We start from the raw sequence: 21,247 nt of genomic DNA on the forward strand, positions 1-21,247 counted from the left end.
CCGGGCTGTATATCTAATCTGGGTATAGCTAGAACGCCCAGAAAGTGTTAATAGACTTAGGTTATGATGTTGTTTAATGTCTAATATTAAAAATCGAATTTGGCTCAGTTTCCCCGTTTTCCCAGCTAGGCCAAGTTGTTCAGAAAACAGTTATGGGGAAGTAAGCTTGGGTAAATGCGTTGGTCGATAAAATGATTAACTTATAAAGAAAGATCACCCATTGGGGTTCCGGATTCGCTACGGGGTCCGTTTCCGTTTATTCAGTTTGATTTGAGAAGAAACGCGCACAATCTATCTAGATTGACCAGGTTTCTCATAAAAAGTTCGTTTTTACTTAATTAATCCAAAAATATGATTTTTGATCACTCTTGGTGTTTTGTTATTCCCGCAATTTCGTTAATCACGAACTTGCCGGTTTTTATTAAAATTGAATTTGTTTAATCTTCCAATTAGCATAATTAATTAACTATTAATCATTAAATTATGAAAATTTAGTCACTTATCAAATAAAATATTTAGATTCTTATAAAAATATTTCTGGAATTAATTACTGATTTATTAATTTATAAAAATTCATTTTATCAGCTATATTTAGCCTGAAAATCGTCCGTTTATCTCAAACGATTTCCAAAAATTCAAAAAAAAATCTTGGAAATTATATCCCAAAACCATATGTTTCAATTCCAGAATGTAACAAGCTTGTTCAATATTTCTTTTCGGCCCAAATTCGGCTATAAAAGTTCATACGAACGTATATGCACAAAACACCATTAGACTTTTCTAAATGCTCCCAAATTTCATATGTGATCAAAATATACCAAATTTGAGTTCTCCACAAAAGTTCATAATTTTTCAAGTATTTTAACTATTTTTCCCAAATAAACGTCCCAATTCGATAATAAATTAGCCAAATATTCTCGGATGGTCGAAAAATATCCAAATTTGAACAGGGACTCAATGATATGGTCCCTGAAAAATTTCAAGACCTAAAAATATACACATCACAACCTTAACCTAAACAGCACGTAAACGAGTGTTTCGGTATTACCTTAGCGGGTTTGGCTCGATTTCTCCTTTCTAATCAAGGTTTCAAGCTCTTGTGCTTCTTTACAGGCTAGATACAAGTCCTATATCACAAACCAAGCAAGTTTCATCAACCAAACAGCCCCTTAACTTAGGGTTTCGGTTAGGGTACAAAACCGAACTTTTTAACCGTCAAAATGCCGTTTAAACCCTTTAATTTGTGTTTATGGCCAAAAAACTATCAACCCAGGTTTCTAACCATGTGTATGATCAAAACATGTTATTGGACCATTTTTAGGATTTTTACATGGTTAGGAATGATTTTTAGCAATCATACTATGTTAAATGAGATTAAACATGATTAAACAAAGTTTAAATGATCAAAATAAGTATAATCATCTTAGGGTTTTGTTGATATGTGAAAGAGCAACAGGGAGAGCTTGTATCAGTTCTGGAACAACTTGGAAAATTCTCATGGTTTACTTAAAAATAAGGAAACCAAATAATAATAAAGAAAGGGGTTTGGTCCAAGTTGGCGAGCTAGGCTTGTTGGGCCCCCTTTTGGGCCCATTTGACCCACTATTCTCGATTTATGTGCTCGAATGTGAAATTCCGAGTCCAAATTTATTTCGGGTTTGGTTTTTGGCTAGAAAATATATCGGGTACGACCAACAATGCAAAAACGAGCGTTTTTCGGCCATTTTTGTGTAAATTTATAAAAACATACTATACGTTTGTAAAAATCGAAAATATTTTCACGGATCGCTTAAAACATTTCAAATAAGTGTTTGGTAAGTCTTTTTTGGCTTAACGGATGATACAATACTTGGTTTGCAACTATCTTTCGCGTTTAAATCTAAAGCGGGTAGTTAAACGAGCATATTTTCGTTTAACTTGTTTGCTATCGAACTAAGGCCATAAAACTAATATTTTAGCTTATATTAAACATATATCACTTATATATGGCCCCCCGGGATATCTGGGTCATAAACCGACCCGTTCGGTTAATCGTTCGTTCGTTACGCAATAAGCAGTTAAACGATTATTTGATTTCTGAATACAGAGGCGTATCCGGTTTTGTCACGAATGTCACACACTAATAGGCAAACAAACACTAATGGACACTAATGAACGTTAATGGACAAACAAACATAAACATATCAAACTACTTAAGCACTAATGAACATTACACCACATGATATCCAAAAATACTTAACACTTAACGTATTAACCAAACACTAATCATGCCCAAATAGTGTTTTGGTGTTCAAAATTCACAAACTTCTAGTGTTTCATGAGAAACAAGCTTCAAATTATTCATTCGTCAAGAATTTCAATATACATAACACTATTAAACAGACATTACCGGACGTAATCGAACGGATGTTATCGGACGTTCACGCTATTGAACGAAACCGACCTTTATCCGTGTTCGTCTATTAAGCTTACCGAACAATTTTTTTTGTCCGTGTCTAAATCGTTAATATAAATGAACTTTCCACCGAACGAACAGTCCGACATCCGGTTTGCTTACATCGCTACACCAAACCATAAAAATAAGCAATTATTATATACTATCATATTTTACAAGAATACAAAATCAAATTCGTATTATAAAATGGGGCGGATTATCCCAATATCATAACCCAACCGATCTTTTATTAAAAAAGATATTATTATTTTCATTACTTGAGAAACTCGGTTTTAAGTTTAACAATTCAAATTGTGATCTATTTACCGATAATTATTTATACGAAGACTATGTGCCATACACAATTTTCTCATTCTATATCATTTGTTAATTCATTTTTTCCTCCATCATTCAACTTCATTACTTAAACCCATGTCATACATAATTCTCCGGTTTCCTACCATTCTCCATTATTTAATGACAGAAGGAAATAATAAGAAAAGGAAAAAGAAAAGAAAGCTAAATTAGATGAAGGGACCCATGACCCGTGTGGTGTGAACCCCTTATTTGCACCTCTCACGCTCCAAACAGCTCACAGGTGTTAAATTGTTAATGTACGTAGGCCAGCCTGTGAGTCTCAATGGTGCATACCGATAACCGATTAGTATAATAATGTGATGACACCAAACTTTTATTTCACTGCAAAGACAATTCCACTATACACACAAGTTCTACCAACTTTCTTTATGTAGTCCCAAAATAGTTTACATCATGTTTTAATGTTTTAATTTAATAGTGATAAAGTCAAAAAATTATTTTTATAGACGGACAGAAATATCAAAAGTGAAATGAGTCAATTTATTTTTATTTTTATTTTTGTTTTAACTTTTGATTAATTCAGCCTTTTCTCACACCCTAAAAGATATAACTAGGATTCACTTTTACCCAAAACTTGAAATCCAACCTGAGAAAATCCAACCTAAAAAACCCGAACCCAAAAAAAGGTCAACCCGAGCCGAAGTAATTCGGGTTAGTTTTTGGGCCTGATTTATAGGTTTCGGGTCAACCTGAAAAACCCAAATAAACTATTTGTTTTAAAAACATGATACTATTATTAGGAGGAAGGTTCATGTACAAAATAATCTTAACATGAGAACGTAGGAAACAATATCAATCTACCAAAAATGAGAACTTGAAAAACAATATCAATCTAAATAAGCAAATGCTTTATAATAACAAAGGAAAAACCTAATGATAACAACAAAAAAATCAAAATTGGCAACAAAATAATAACAAATAATTATAACATAAGAGAAAAACTTAATAATAATAACAAAAAGTAAATCAACAAATACTTGTAACGTCTCATAATCGAAAATCAGCAAATACGAACAAAAAATAACAACAAACGATTATAAAAGCAAGCCTAATAATAACAACAAATTGGGTTTCACTGTTTTCATGTTAAGAATAAAATGTATTTGATCTTAAAACTTATTAGTAGTTATGTAGGTATACCGCATACAAAACACTCTACACATTCCACTTGTTTCAAATCTACATATTATAATTGATCGACTATTTATTGTTTATATATCTTTTCTAATAACAACCGTAATAGAAGAAATGTTACTTTACCGGGTTATATTTATTTATAATTTGATTATTTACATAACAAGTAAAGATAAATATGCTGTTTTAGTTTTCGTGTTGTAGCTTTCCTTTAGTTTTTTATTTTCTTTTTGTTTTCTTAGATACCCGAAACCCGATTAACCTAACTTGGAAAAACCCGAACCCTAAAAAAATCATGAGAGATTTGGGTTGGGTGTCGGGTCTAAAATTAAACTTTGAAACCCGACACGAGAAACCAGAAATTCAAAGAACAAACCTGAAAAAAACTCCTAGAAATAATAATAATAATAATAATTATTTATTTATTATTATTATTATTATTATTATTATTATTATTATTATTATTCACCCAAATAAAAAAATACCTAGCATAGCATTGATCCAAGGACATTTTGGGGCATCCACCCAAAATTGTAAGTTGCCACAGAGTGACTAGTGTTTTGAGGGTTTGTTTGTTAATGTTATGCATGAAGCCGCCATCTTTCAAAAAAAATGGAAGACAACAACTCCAACTCCAACTCCAACTCCAACTCCAACTCCAATTCCAACTCCTCTCTGCTGCACAATATTCACAAACCCCAACCCGCAATGCCCAACCACACCGAACCACCGCCTGCACCCACACCTACACCTCCCGATGTGGACGAAACCGATTACTCCACTTCATTCGCCGACACCGCTTCCTCTAACCTAACCAATTCCGTTACCGTCAGTGACGCTGAAGTCGATTCTCAATTCTGTAACGGCGTTAACGGTTTCTCCTCTCCGTTTGACGATTTCGGTGCTGTGCTTCGAGTCAGGTTTGTTTCTAGTTTAATTTGAAGAAATTTAGGCTGCCGTTGAGTATGATCGTGGAATCGGAAGGTGTTGATTGGTTGATATTGTGTGTTATTGACTTATTGTCATGTTGTTAGGTGTAATTGTTACGTTTAATTGATGTGTAGCTCAGTGTTCGTGTTTCGAGTTGGCTGATAACTGATAGTCTAATTGATGTAGCTAATTGATTATATGAGGTTTTATATTAATGCGGTTTTGGACAATCTCTGTGTTTAACTTGTTTATGATTATGAATTGTGATTACAGTTATATTTAATTTAGACTTCGGTTGAGTACGATCGTGGAATCGGAGATCATAGAGATGTTAATTGATTGATATTTTATGTTACTGACTTATTGTCATGTTGTTAGATATATAGTTGTGTTTTATTTTTTTTTATTACGGTTGTGTTTAATTTGATGTGTAGCTTAGTGTTTGTGTTTCGATTTAGCTGATAACTGATAGTCTAGTTGATACAGCTAATTGATTCTATGAGGTTTTGTATTAATGTGTTTTTGGACAATCTCTGTGTTTAACTTGTTATAATTATGTTGAATTTGATATGTAGTTCAGTGTTCGTGTTTCGATTTAGCTGATAACTGATTGTAATATATGATGGCTAATTGATTCTATGAGGTGTTAATTGATTAATAGTGTATGTTATTGTCATGTTGTTAGATATCATTGTTGTTGTTTTTTTGTGGTTATTGATTACGGTTATATTCAATTTGTTGTGTAGCTCAGCAATTATGTTTTTATTAAGCTATAGGTAATGGATTCTATGAGGTTTTATATTAATGCTGTTTTAGGACAATCTATGTGTTTAGCTTGTTACGGTTATGATTACAATTACAATTACATTCAATTTTGCTGATGATTGATCTCGTGAAAATAACGTTACGTGTATTGCCTTACCTCTACCCTGTAGAAATTACACTAATTTTGACGTTATTTTACTAATCTCGTGAAAATAACGTTAAAAGTGGCGGAAGGTTAATCAAGCATCAAGTGGTGGCGTTGATTCCGAAAGACAAGGGTGCATGCACCAATCTGCTGGTGTCCCGATAGTTGAGTGTTATGTGCCTTATGTCCAAGGCTTGATGCAAAACTACTATCGAGCCGTGGGTCTCACTGGAAGCAGCCTCTCTATTCCTACGGGGTAGAGGTAAGGCTGTCTACATCTTACCCTCCTCAGACCCTACCATAGCTTTGCTGTTGGTGGGATTTACTGAGTACGATGATGATATTAGCTGATAACTGATAGTCTACCTGAATAACTTTTGGTAAACGTGATGGCTAATGCCTAATTGATTCATTCAGGTTAACTATTAATGCTGTTTTGGACAATCTCTTTTGATAAGTAACGCTGAATTCATGCTCTAAATTAGCTGATAACCTGGTTTATTTTGGTTTGATTACGGTGTATTGCTTTGCTCTTATGATATCTTAAGTTATTGATATTAGTTGCATTCTGTATTATAAATTGTGCTACATTTGTGTTTCATATCAGTTGACAAACCACAATCTAGCTGAATTATTTTAAGTAATGTGTGTCAAGTGTCAACCATTTGTTTGTGCCGGTTGCTATTGATTCTGGTTGTAATTAGGAAAGAGTGTTTACTCTTTTGATAAGTAACGCTTCATTCATGTTCTAATTTAGCTGATAACCTATAGTCTATTTTGGTTTGATTCTGTTGTAATGCTTTGCTTTTATGATATCTGTAGTTACTGATGTTAAGTACATTTGTAGTGTTTAACTTATTATGATTATAATCGCATTCTGGATGATAAATTGTGCTACATTTGTGTTTCATATTAGCTAATAACCTATAGTCTATTTCGGTTGGATTGCGGTGTAATGCTTTGCTTTTTATGATATCTTAAGTTACTAATCACTGATGTTAATTACAATAGTGAAGTTTAACTTGTTATGATTATAGTTGCATTCTGGATTATAAATTGCGCTACATTTGTGTTTCCTATTAACAAATAAACCATAATCTAGGTAATGTGTGTCAAGTACTCAAGTGTCAACTATTTGTTTGTATGTGTAGTTTCTTGTAGTGACATATTGCAGTTGCTTTTGGTTCTGGTTATAATTAGGAAGAAGCGGTTGACAAGTCACTGGAGAAGTTTTATACGGCCTTTAATGTGGCGATGTAAATGGGCAGAATTAAAGATAAAGCAGTTTGAGTCACAAGCATTAAAATATACCAAAAAGATTGCAGCTCGAAACATGACAAAGCATTTGGCATCAAATCAGCCTATTCCAGAAGGGTTTAGTTCAAGGTCAATGCCATATATTAAAAGGCGCCATAGGAAACTCATGAAAAGGAGGAAACGGGCCAGAATTGAAGAGATGGCTGATGCTGACTTGTATATGTCACAGCATGTTCTCTTTTCCTATAGTGGTATATTTTTGTCTTTTGCGCTATGATTTGGTATTACGCATTTATACCCTTGTTTTAGTAGACTTGTGACGTGCGGATATTACTTTTGTTTCAGAAAGTAAGAAGTCGGATCAAGAGGAAATCTCTGTTCTGGATGAGTTTGATGACCCAGGTAAAGTTATATTGGAAGTGCCAAAGTCTTTACTTATTCTGTACTTCAAGATTACTTTATGCTTTTTGTTTGACATTAACTTGTTATAAGATGCTATTTTATTGAAGAAACTTAATTTGTGCATCTATCTAGGCAGCAATTACAAATTATAGGAAAACTTTATTCAGGCTAAATTAAGTTTTTAACTTCTACTTCCTGAAAAGTGTTTACATGAAAACTCAAGCAGCTTAGTATCTCTTTATTGCAATTTTCTTTGTCTTGATTCCATTTTATTACAGCACATCTGTTTTCTTTAATTGTTACGTATTCTTTTTATTTGGTAGGCATCTATGCCTCAGTTTTCCTTTTGTTTTCTTTTACATTAAGTTACCAAAAAAAAGGATCTACTATTTGGTTAACAATTCTTTGCTTGTCTGTGGTTGAGCAATTTTGATAAGAATATACATTTTGTTCAAAAGTTTGGTGATTTTGGGAGTTAGAATGCTAGCTTACAATAGTTATAATCAAATATAGCAGTATAGCACCTTAAAATAGTAGTATTATATCAAGTTAGTGCATCTGTCTTTATTGTATCAAGTTTCTCTAGAATGTAGATAACATAGCAAATATGTTATATGAATTCCGCAATGCATCAACTGTATAACATGACAAGAAAAGTGAACATATCATTATATGCATATTTGCCAATTTGTCTACATTCTAAAAAAACCTTCTATAGTCTAGACCATTGTTTTGCAGCGAGTAAGTTAATTTATGGCAATAGGTAACCGAACTGATTGCTAAGTAAGTACTGTAAATGTGGTGAACGATAGTTCTAATAAAGTAATAAGCAATCTAGCTGTATCACTTTAAGAATACAAACTTGACAATTGATACATTAGGTGAACATCTTGTTGGCATAAACATCATAATCCCCATGTTTTTTACTCATGAAAAAAAAATATTATTCAACTTTTTTTAAGGTTGATTCTAACGTTGTTCCATGTTATAAAATTGCATTCACAGAACAAAATACACCTAATACAGATGTTCATGGTCTCAGCATGCACAACCATTTATCATTTTTTGAAGATGAAGATAATGACGTGGAGCACATGCTTTACAAGATTGAACAAGCTCACTCTAGGGTTCAGAAATTAAAATCTCAACTTGATTTGGTGTTCTCTGAAAATTCTCATTTGTTCCCTTATTCTGAGAATTTAAGCAATCTCGGGCCTTCTGAAGAACAAACACGAGCTGTTCATAGCCCTACTTTTTCCAACTCAGAGTTTGATATGGGTGGTTTAGAAATGTATGAGCATGAGGGTTTTCATATACCTGATATTATCGAAAGCACGGTGGGTACGTTATCATCTATTGATGTTACTCAGCATCCGTCACAATGTGGAGATTCATGTGAAAAGGCAAGTCATTCTGTTCATTATTATTGACGTTTTACAATCTGATATTAGCAATTTTGTTTTTGCTGGAATGTCTAGAGGTGGTAGTTTTGACCCATTTAGTAATTTGCATACACATATTGGTTGATTTGGGTTATGCGCTATCGCTAAAGGGTCAATGGGTTAAATCTTAAAGATTGGATTAAAAGGAAACATATTAAATGGGTTAAATGTTGGGATGCAAAATGTGTTCAAATGCGTTAAAGATTCTACACAACTTTGTTTAAAAACAAAAATTTGGATTATAATTCTAATAATTTAGTTTGTAATGTTATTTTTACACTATAGCTATTTATAGAAGTCAAAAGTGTAAACTTAACATAATATTTCACTAATAAAATTGTATAGTAACTTGTCTCAAATGGCTTGATGAGAATTGGGTCATTTTTTTTGCTTTTATTTATGGGTTTGTCACTATTTAAGATTGTGACTTCTGTGCCTACAAAACAAAAATTTAGAACATTCGTCTAATATATTTGGTTTTGTGAACTCTAAGACACAGAAGCCATTATCTTAGATAGCGACTAACCCAGAAATTAAAAAAAGAAAACCTACTCCATTTGAAAATAACCCACCTAGGCATTAAGTTTGATATTAAGGTGGATAGAATTTAATTCCTATTTTATTAATTTAATGCAGATTTTGGACAACATGCTTGTCCATGATGAACCTACTGAAGCAGAGAGGCAGGTCTTGAGAAACTGCCAGCAAGTAACAGTAAAGCAGGAAGAAGATTCAGCTATGGAATCTGACTCTGCAGCAAAAGACAGCCTTCAAGAACAATCATCTGTCAAACACTTTTCAGAATTCCAGATTCCAAAAATCAAAAGAAAACGAGGCGAGCGAAAAGCTGGTACAAGTAAGTGGAATCTACAACTTCCCAGTGAGCCCGATAGCCAGTAGCTAATATATTTTGATGATCAAGAATGTTTTTAATTCTGTACCCTTTTTACATAATGACCCGAAACTGTAGTTTTAGGGGATTTAAATTTTAAGGTAAACTTAGTTCATTTAGTTTGGATACTAGCAATTGAACTTGATGCTAGCACTTAGCAGTACTTTCTTTTAATATATCGGGAATTGGGGATAACAGTTATAGTTGAGGTGGCAATTTTGACTCATTTAATTATTATGGTCGTATACTCGTATTTGACATGCTAATTATTTTGTAAAAAGAAACAAAACTTTGGACCAAAAGTGTTTCGGGTTGACTTGAATCGTTGTCCAGTTTTGACTTGTTACCAACCAGCCCATTTTTGCGACGCTTAATGGTTAGTGTTGACCTTGTCGTAGAAAGTAATGCATTCTGACATATTTTTATGGAGAATAGTGTGTTGGGTTGTGTAACAGGCCGGCCCGTGCAGCCATGAACACTTTTTTTTTCAGAGTTTTATAAATAGCTAAAGAGATTTAATTGATTTAGAAGGATTTATACACTTTTAATACAATTTGGGTTACTTTCAATTTGTTTCCGCTTTGGGTAAAATTTTGAATGTAGAGGCAAAGAATAACCCAAATATGTCGTGTTCAGTTTGCCAATGAACATATCAAAGTTATGTTGGGTTATGAAGGCCTTTGGGCCGGTTTTATTAGGAGGCCCGGTTTTGGCTCCTAATTATGTTTAACCCTAATCTTGTTTATTATATATATCTCATCATGTAATTGTAATCTTGGTTATGAGCTAATAAGAAAACCTAGTTGCAGCCCCTGGACGTAGGTCCCCTCGCGGGGACCGAACCACGTTAAATTCTTGTGTCGTTTATATTTTCGTTTATGCGTGTTTATCGTTGTGCATGTGTGTGTTGTTTCGCTTCCGCGCGCCGCTTTGTTCCTAACAAGTGGCATCAGAGCTTTGGCTTGTTGGACACACGGTTCGTTGCACTGGTAACGATTTCGCAGAAGGTTTTGGTTCGAATCTGTTTTTTGGTGATTAGGGTTGGGTAGGTCCGTCACCGTGAATAACTCTTGGAGATCGCAGGGTTAATTTCTGGTTCGTGTTCATCAGTGATCGACAGTCAAGATTGGTGGCTGTCAGGCTGAGTTAGGGTTTGACTATTTATTATCAACCGTAAATTAGGGAACCGGGTTTTGTGAAGACCATTTAGGTTCGGGTTCAGATTTGTTTGCAAGAGATTAGTCTGAGGTAACTTTATATAGTTTATTTACAGTTAGTTGATTTATCGGTTATTGCAAGAGCAAATCGGTTTATTTGGCAGTGTTCTGTTGAACAATCGTCAAGTTTAGGCCCGTGCCCTTGTTGTGTCTGTTCACTGTTTTCGATTTGTTCTCGTTTGTTATTGTTATAACTGAAGACGAGGTGGTTATGATCGGAATGTTGACGGTTATGGATTTTGGTTGATTGGTTTGTCATGTGAACTTGGATATAGTACTGGTGATGGATAAACTTGGAGAAAATAGAACCAGCGGGTGTGCTGGTGACGGCATAAGTGAAAAAAAAAATGAGGTTAGTGGCAAGTCATGTAAACTATTGCTCGTTTGGATGATCTTTCGGTTAGGGTTTGAGTTAACTGATCGTGTGTACGGTCATAGAACCCTTGGTACCCGCTTGATTTTATGAAAGTTCTACTGTTGTTATAGCTGTTTGCCTGTTAGCTGGTTCGAAACTGTGATTATTACTTCTTGTTCGTTTGGAATTGTGAAGTTATATCTTGTTTGGTGGTGATCAGTGGTACACCATTTGAGAGGTTCATAATCTCGTGTTGGGTAAAGTTATTTGCCGGGATAGTACGAGTGGGGTTCATCTCATGGAGTGTTGGTGTGGCATGGGTTGGGATAACAGAAACAGTGGGAGCTGGGCATAGTCGACTTGGTAGGTTGCGTAGAGGTGAGACATTTTAAGGGTCGATGTCGAAAGGTTTGGAATTCTGCTTTTGAGAATGTATTTGGGGTTGATGCATTGGGACTCAGTGAAGGCGGTGACGACTCTTGGGTTCAAGATTATGGTATGCTTTATTTGTTACTCACTTCAATGAAGCATTGTTGAATCTTTTAATTAAAGACTTTTGGAAGATACGAGTTTTTTTTTGTATCGTCGGAAGAAGTGAACCAATTTCCGAGTTATAAGGTCTTGGCTCGCTGAATCAGGTAGAGCTAAGGGGTTTCAGTTTGCAGACATGAAGCCTGGAGCCACAGTGATGTTAGCTTGAGCGTATTCGGAGGTCTGAACATGTTCGGGGTTTTGGTAACAGTGGGAGCACGCAGGTGTGTTCTAGGTTTGTTTCCAAAGGGACGTTGGGTTCGGAGGACCAGGAATCCGAATGTGAAAATCTCTCCTGGTATAGTCTGCTGATTTGGAGAGTGTTTATCCTCTGGAAGTCTTTGAAGCCGGTTGTGTGAGTAAGTGAGGGTCGGTTAAGATTGAGGATGAGTCATTGGCGAGTTTTGTCATGGCTGGGTCTGGGATGACCGGATTGGAGTTCTCGGGAGCTTCAATAGGCCTTTCAGGTAACTGATGAGAAGGGCGGATGCAACCAGGGTGTGGATTGGTAGAAATCTTAGTTTGTTCCTAGAGAACTGGAGGCTTGGAGAACTTCTTTTTTTGAAGTTTTAGCTTGTTCTTGGAACTGGAGGCTTGGTAGATTTCTATTACTGAAGATTACTAGAGTTACTGGATGAATGAGATTGTTATATTTACTTGGATGGCAGGCTGGAATTTATCGCAAGGCCTTCAAGTGGGAGATTGTTGGGTTATGAAGGCCTTTGGGCCGGTTTTATTAGGAGGCCCGGTTTTGGCTCCTAATTATGTTTAACCCTAATCTTGTTTATTATATATATCCCATCATGTAATTGTAATCTTGGTTATGAGCTAATAAGAAAACCTAGTTGCAGCTCGTGGACGTAGGTCCCCTCGCGGGGACCGAACCACGTTAAATTCTTGTGTCGTTTATATTTTCGTTTATGCGTGTTTATCGTTGTGCATGTGTGTGTTGTTTCGCTTCCGCGCGCCGCTTTGTTCCTAACAAGTTACCAATAATACAACTAAACTAACTTAAGCGTAAATATTAAATTTGTTGAACATCATTCGTAGGAATATATTTTGTTGTTTACCAAAAAAAAATATCTATATTTATAGAAGTAAATGTGAAATGGTAGGTGCCACAAGACTTTTTTTATTATTATTATTCTATTGTTTTTTTTTTTGCCTGTCAAAATATGTTTGTTTTTTTAGTTTGTTAAGTTATGCTTATACCCAACGAACGTAACAAATACTAATCATATTTGCGTCTGTTTGCCGTCTAACGCTCGGGTTTTACCAACGCCAGCCATTTTGTTTTGTTTTGTTTTTTGTTTTTAGTTTTGGTAGGCCATTTTGTTTTGGTTTGTTTTTTCTTTTTTTGTTTTGGTACCATAATAGACTAACGTTAACTGACCGAAGTCTTTTGTTTTAGTTTCGGTACCGTAATGAATGTGACGGAACCGACCGAAACATAATTTTAACCGACCGAACTATTTTGTTTTAGTTTCGGTGTCGTAATGAATGTGGCAGAACCGACCGAATGTGCATAGACAGATAGACTCACCGCATCAGGTCCTGAGTTTAACTAGCGTCACCCAATTGGCCCATCTCAATTTATATATGTTCTTTGTTTTAGTTATGGTACCATAACGAACATCATGGAAATCGACCAAATTCACGTAGACTCATCCGCCTCAACGCCCGAGACCAACATTGCTCGGGTTTCACCAACATCCGATTTTACCGACTGACACCACCTTATAGCCCACATCAATATTTATATTGCTTGTGTTTTTGTGTTTGTTTTTGTTCAGTCACCATAACAAATGTAACCAAAAGCGTAATGGATATGACGGAAACCAGCCAACTTTGCATAGACTCATTGCCTCAACGCCTGAGTTTGACCAACGTTTGGGTTTTATCGACCGACACCATCTCATTGGCTCACCTCAATATATATATATATATATATATATATATATATATATATATATATATTTCTTTTACTTATGGTACCGTAACGAACATCATGGAAATCGACCAAATTTACGTAGACTCACCCGTCTCAACGCCCGAGACCAACATTGCTCGGGTTTTACCAACACCTGATTTTGCCGAGTGACACCACCTTATATTTATACTGTATGTGCTTTTTTGTTTGCTTTTGTTCCGTCACCGTAACAAATGTCACCAAAATTGCATAGACTCACCGCGTCAACGCATATTCTGGTAGTGTAACGAATGTAACTAAAACTGACCGAATTCACGTCGAGTTAACGCCTCAACTCCTGGAAGCCGCACAACGCGCGGATGTAAAAGAGATTCATAGTCGTGCAATTGTGCATAACATTAGATAATTGAAAACAAATAAAAATTAATTAGAAATTTAGCAGGCTCAATAAACCACGGGATTGGGCCTGAAGGCGGCCCAATAATACAAGAGAAAACTGAAAATTGAAAAAAGTTCTAAAACAAATTAGATTCCGATTTAGAAAGTGATGTTAGGTTAGAAAGAGATGTTACTATGATGAAAAGAGTGACTTTAGGTAAATGTGTTTTTGCTTATACTCCAAGCATTCAATTAATTATTCTAACACCACTATTTTGTAGTAACGTTTAACACATTTTAAAATAAAATAAAAAAAAGTTATATAATTTAACTTAGACTCATGTTAAAAGTACTATGTTATATAAAGAAATAAACATTTTTGTGGGTTTACATCAAATGTTGATGTAACAGTTATAACCTTAAAATCTTTATATAATGTAACACAAATTTTTTATATGACATAACATAATATTTGTTTGCTCTCCCTAAAGTGAACATAATTAATAATCCTAAGGCTTAGTGTTGTTACCGCCTAGGGGCGGTATAGCCTCCACCTCACCTTCACGCCGGATGACACCCTTGCTGCCCCCACCATCCAAGCATTCCACCAGTAACCATATACCTTCCCTGGCCACCGCCCATGCTTACCGTCCCTGTTTACCACCCCGGCGCGATGTTTATTGCCTCCAACTCTGCAAAAGCATTGCCACGTCGGTGGCTATGTGGGCATACCGCCTGCGGTGTTACCGCCTACAACGGGCAACCTAATAGGATTTGATTTCACTTCTTTTTTTTCTTTGAATAAAAGATTTATATAAATGTTTTGGTTTAGTGCGTGAATGTTACAACTTTTATATACAGTATAACATAATCACTGTTGAATGATGATTTTTTAACAACGTTTGAATGGTGATGTGATTTAAGGTTACACCATTCACGTTCACACAATATAATAAGACATTTTGACAAACATTCAAATAAAATCACAAAGTGTGTAGAAATTATCTGTATGTCACATATATTCAATATCTAATCATGTATTTATGTGATGAATACATTGTATTTATACATGTTCAAATTAAATCCAAATGCATATGTTTGTATGGATGCTAATAAATTTTTGGGTTTATATCATATCAAATTCTAAATGAAAGGCAGTCTACAAAATTTGATTGTTAATTCAAAAGGAAGTGTGATTTTAAAATCAATTTTCAATATATGAATCTAATTCTATCTAATTTGTGTCTTTTTTTTTTCATAACACCAAAATTAAACAAACATCCTTCAAAACAAACACCTAGGTTGTATCTGATTTCTAGAAAGCTTAAAATATTCCTAGTTAGTGTGTTTAAGTTTGTTGGTGCAACAATATTCACCAAATTGAGATTCCTTTAAGGTTGCAATTTTGATATACACGTTTGGCCCCCATTCGCCAAATAATTTTAATAATATAACTTTTATATTATGGCACAAGGGTTGATATTTGTGGTTTGAATTCATGATTAAGGGTATAAAACCAGACTTACCAAAGTATTAAGCAAAGAATAATTGCATAAGGATTAATGATTTTCACACGCTGTTGAGATACAATAAAGAAAAATATATACGGTTTTTCAATTGTATATTTGCAAAGTTGGTTGTTGCAACTTTGAAAGTCTTTTAAACGTTAATAACTATCATTCCACTTTAATAATACCTTGGGACCAAAATGATTCGATTTTGAGAAACAAGGAAGAATGATTGTAACAAAAATGATTTTGAAGGTAAACATGTAAAATAGTTAATTACTTTAGTTTTATTATTGAATTGCGTTTTTTTTTCAGATTCATTTTTCATAATCAGTTTATTGATTTTTTTACTTTCTTGTAGTATATTTTATCACCAATCTAGTAATCTACCATACTTTTGTATTTGTTTCATTACAATTTGATAATTATTTTATTATCAACTTATCATTAATTTAATATTACTATTGAAAGACACATCATTACATACATAATCCGTTTTATTCCACCACATACATTTATTGACCACTTTTAATTGATGCACTTTTGACTTTGTAAGGGTACCACTAACATGATTAAAATTAATCGGGCATTATTCTTTTCTAATTGTATTTAAATGACCTTTAGTTATAGCGTGAGCTGTGCTATCCAGCTAAATGATTAATCTTTTGGTAATCTATTTGAAAAATAAAAATTGGGTTTACATGTAAAAGTATAAAACTAGATAACAAGAGTAATTGATAAATACATGTATCGTTTAAAACCTAAAATTAGCGTACGAATTGTTGCAAGTGAGATTACATTCCAAACAAAAGCATTAAAGAAGTAGGAATGCTTTTTGAGATTGATGTTTTAACCTAACAATGCCTTGTCTAGTATGCATACTCCTACTACTTTAGAAATTAAGGACATAAGGTGAAGAGCTTTACTTATTATTAACACGAGAGATTTTTCTTAGGCCATGTGCTATACACCATTCTTCACAGTTCCATTTATTTATTTACTTAAAACCAAAAAAAATAAAAAAAAAGAAAGAAATAAAAACAAAGTTGATTGGCCAATAAACAGCGTGACCATGGTCATTTAGACCCGTCACATGTGACCGTGAGGGCCGCTGAGCCACACCAGCATCACTTGTGATGTTCCCTGGAGTTTACCAACGGCCTTAGAATCTAAGGGTACTTGCTTTCTTCGTGACAACGTTGTCTTGCCCAAGCCTATATGGCCATATATATGCACATGACATAGGAAGGTACTTAAGCTATGGATGGGGACGATACCTTGTCTATCAAGCAGCACATAAACTAACAAAACGTGAAACTAAAATATCTTGTAGGACCATTCTTAAAGAATACTAGAGTAGATTACTACAACGATATATGCATTGTATTTATATTGGCTTGATTTTTTTCATTTTAATAGCATATTGGCTTGTTCTAAATGGCTTAGAATGTTGCATTTGGATTCTACCTCACATATTCGTACTTCGGGTATTCTGCTTGAAAATAAAAACGTTGTTGTCGCATACGAGCATGAGAGCATTTGAGCCCCTTATGACTTTCACGTTCTAGTTTACAACCTGATAGAGGTTATTTTCACCACCTATGTTGCTACTAGTGAAAGAGTTTATGTTAGTTAATACTAAGGGAACAAGTATGATTGAGTTAAGCGAAGAACTATACATATTCATGGGTTTTGGGAGGGGTAAATTGGTCAACATTTTTGGTTAATACAAAATTTGTAAAGAGGTGATTTATAAACATGTTGGGATGATTTTATTAAAAAGAATGTTTTGTGAACTGAGAGATCGCTAAAGATGGAAGAGTGAATTTTCCATTATAACATTAAAAAGCGTTTTGAGTGTAATGTTTGACTAAATGTTGTTAGGACTTAGGACGGATTGTTGCCTAATGGTAGGTCATGTGTCGTCGAGTAAGTTGAAGTCCATATGACCTAACACAGTTAAAGTCCACAATGGATAGCAGAGAGCATGTCTTACATCGACAAAGAGTCAGGCACAACGGAACCCAAGATCATTCAAAAGTCAACATAGATGTATGAGTTTAAAGCATGTTTATAATGAGATCTATATGCATACTTTTTATGTTTAAAACTTTCTCAATTTAGTAAAATAACAAAATTTTATTTGTTATGAATGTTTGCATATAAGTTGTGACTAGTGGTTATGTGATGTGTTGAGCTTTTTTAAGTTAAAAAGTCGATACAAACCTGGTCAAAGTAATTGTACGTTAATGTTACCGTCATCCATGATATAGTTGTGTTTGCCTTCTTTATACTACAAACTTTCTTGCGTTAAAAAGTTTGTCATCAATTCCCTTTTCACCTTTTCATTAAATATGTGTATACGTTATATCTTATTTGAAGCACCTTGTAAGTTTTTTGAAACATTTTTCAACAAATAAATGTTAACGTCTTGACGATTTCATAGATACACTTGGAAAATGTTTCTTCGATGCTCAATCGAAAAAAGCTTGAAAAAGATGTAGAGAATTAAAGAACACAAAAATATACACTATAAGATTAGATGAATGATGCTCACTTGACTCTCTGAATCCTAGGTAAACAATGATTCAGTCTCTCAACGACTATCTCTTTTCACCTATTTACGAACCATTCACGATTCACAGGTAAACATAAGGGTAGACTCCGAGAAAGGAAAAAAAATTTTGGGTCAAAAGGGAAATTTTTTTTGGGCATTAAGTAAAAGGAGTATTTTGTTGGGTTTAAACAATTTAATTTTGACATGGGCTTACTTGGCTTTAATTTAGATTGTGTAAAAATTTTTGTATAAAAATATGATTAAATATGTCTCAAATGGGAGTAGATAATATAACCTTTTGGTTGGAAGTAATATCTTTTTGCCACTAGATCAAGCTAGTGGTTATGTAATTGAGTTTAAACACTACATATACATATTGTTTTAATAAAAATACAAATAATTTAAAAAAAATTCGGGCCTAGCAGTGTCGGGCCTGTGGCGTCGACCACCCCGCCACACCTTATGGCCAACCCTGGTAAACATCGATTGAGTTTGTGCTGTATGCTTTTTTTTATTAAACTTTGTAAAAATTTTGAAACCGAGCTACTCGGTTATAAAGCAAATTGAGTTCGAGTGTTTAACATCTCAAATTTGTAAATTAGATCCGAGGTGAACCGCTTGCTTTGTAAATGAGCCGAGTTAAACTAATACATACAATAGTACACATATTTATTTAACTTTCATAGTTTTTTTAATGTAAAATTGATTATGTGTTGAATGATCGAAGGTTTAAACAAATCCACTAGACCAGGTTTCATCCATATTAAACGAACTAAATATGATAACAAAATACATTCTTAATTATATATATTAGATTAGAAAAATAATCATAAAAAACATCCTTAAACGTACACTATAGCTTGTCAAGGTTATGTTTTTTTTAAGCGCCGGTCACGTGCGAGTAAGCAGGTGATGGACCAAAATCCCATTCCTTTTCAGCTCATCACGATGCCTGTACACACACGGCTCACCCCACCCCACCTCAGGCTTAAATTTGTCTATTCTTTTTTAGTAATTTATATTCCTTTTTATAAATATTTCTTGTATGAAATTATATTATAAGTTGATGTTCCTGCAGCTTTTACACTTGTTTTAACATCATAATAATCATTGTTAGTTTGGTACTATAATTCGATAACCTGTCAAGGGGGTGACATGTTGACTTGTGCTCACAGACTTACGAAGTATATATGTATATTGGCATTCCATCATGACTATGCATACGATCTATTAAAACCTGTACATTTGTCATGCTATATGTTTCTCTTATGTGAATTATAACTAGGTTAGCGTCTCGTGTAACACACATGTAAAAAATATAGAAAACGTTAAATATACATATAATATGCAAAGCAGTGGAAGACAGCTTTAGACAAAAGTCTTACGTAATTTCTTTCTAATCATTTTTAACCAATCATTTATTTTAGTAATATTATCATGTGCCATAATAATATGCAACGGCGTCTGCAGTTTGATTTAACGCCATGAAACCGTCCAAACCGGTTGTAAGTTTAATAATAATATAGTTTGAAATTTCGAAACATAGTAAATTGGATGTACCCAATGATCACGGGGGGGAATAATAACAAATAAATTCCATAAAGCAAAAAAGTATGTGAAGCATGATCATCTTAAAACCGACAGACACAATCGAATCCATTAGCCGAGCGTGGGTTCCACGCGCCACGTCACAGTCAGTAAAATCAACAGTGTCTGCTTAAGAAAAAAAGGATAATCTAGATAATAAAATGATACGATATAATAATTAAGAATAATGAAAAGCAACAAATTAATTGATGAAATTATTCTTCCCATCTAAGTAAAGTTTGTTGAAGTTGGCAGCACGGCAGGTTCACAGTTTGAAGTGGGTAAGCGGCCAATTCAACTCTCTATCATTTTCACTTATTTAAATGACCGACCTTAGAAGAAACGTACATTTGCTCTCTAAATTAAATTAAGGAAATAATAATAATAATAATAATAATAATAATAATAATAATAAAGTCTTAAAAGGTGAAAGGTGGTGGGGAGACAATAAAGATGGAAAAAAAAGTCGAAGAAAGAAATATAATTCAAATCCCATATCATTTTCTACCTTAATCTCTCTCTCTCTCTGTTGTTGCATGCCAAGAGAGAAGAGAGAGGGTGGTGAATTTGATTCATTCTGAAAAGGCTTTCTGGAAGCATAATTTAAGGTAAGATTATTATTATTATTATTATTATTATTATTATTATTATTATTATTATTATTATTATGCTCTTGGAATGCGTAATTCAGTTAATTTGGCGTCTGCAAATTTGATGATTTATGTGTGATCTGCTGCTTTATGTTGAATTAATTATGTGTGTACAAGATATGATGCGTGTTTGTTGAAATGGCAACTTAGGATATGAGTTTATTTATTTTTGTGATGGCAAATGATTAACCGTGGAGCTACTTCTCATGTTTAATTTAGACACCTTGTTGATCTCCACAAAATTCACAAATTCTCGCCTTTTTTTATATATTTTTCGACAATAATGTTTTATCTGCACATAAGTTTTTGTTGAAATGCAAACTTAGGAGTTTAGATTTTTTTATTTAGATACCTTGTTGATCTACCCAGAAATCAGAAATTCTTCATCTTTTTTTTTGTTATGGGTGTATATGGGTCGGTTTTGGGATAAAACCGAAATTTAAGTTTTTGAATTGTTGAAAACCATTCGGTTTTCCCATGTGAGCTTGAAAATTTTGAGCCGAAAAAAGAATTTAGGCCAAAATAATGAATTTGGGTAATTGGGTCTAATCATTTTGTTAATTAATTAGTAACTACTTAATTATTACAGTGGCTAAAATATTTGAGTTACATATTTATTAAATTCTTATAACTTATTAAAAATGAAAATCTATAAATTCGGTTCGGTTAAGGTGTTTTTGGCTTTTTTTTTTGTTTCATGCAGACACTATCCTTTTTCATGTTTGTCAGCAATCTGTATTCGTAATTTCTCTTTT

General features: G+C 33.8%; 1 protein-coding gene across 1 annotated transcript; it reads left to right on the forward strand.

Moving 5' to 3' along the window:
* Nucleotides 1-4,644: 4,644 nt before the first annotated feature.
* LOC143545424 (uncharacterized) lies at nt 4,645-8,918 on the forward strand. The gene is made up of 4 exons (XM_077037327.1): nt 4,645-4,866; nt 6,987-7,294; nt 7,389-7,445; nt 8,451-8,918. The coding sequence occupies exons 1-4, from the start codon at nt 4,655-4,657 to the stop codon at nt 8,873-8,875; spliced, it is 1,002 nt and encodes a 333-aa protein (XP_076893442.1). The 5' UTR covers nt 4,645-4,654; the 3' UTR covers nt 8,876-8,918.
* Nucleotides 8,919-21,247: the final 12,329 nt, after the last annotated feature.

Source organism: Bidens hawaiensis, unplaced genomic scaffold, assembly GCF_021521415.1.
Source record: "Bidens hawaiensis isolate Kalapana, Puna unplaced genomic scaffold, B.hawaiensis_p1.1 tig00013977_1, whole genome shotgun sequence".
In the NCBI taxonomy this organism is placed as follows: Eukaryota; Viridiplantae; Streptophyta; class Magnoliopsida; order Asterales; family Asteraceae; genus Bidens; species Bidens hawaiensis.

Excerpts from the sequence above, each read along its gene's own strand:
- LOC143545424 (XM_077037327.1), top strand. The coding sequence starts at position 4,655 with ATGCCCAACCACACCGAACCACCGCCTGCACCCACACCTACACCTCCC. Across the intron at positions 4,867-6,986 it reads GGTGCTGTGCTTCGAGTCAG|GAAGAAGCGGTTGACAAGTC; the intron begins GTTTGTTTCTAG and ends GGTTATAATTAG. Across the intron at positions 7,295-7,388 it reads TGTTCTCTTTTCCTATAGTG|AAAGTAAGAAGTCGGATCAA; the intron begins GTATATTTTTGT and ends CTTTTGTTTCAG.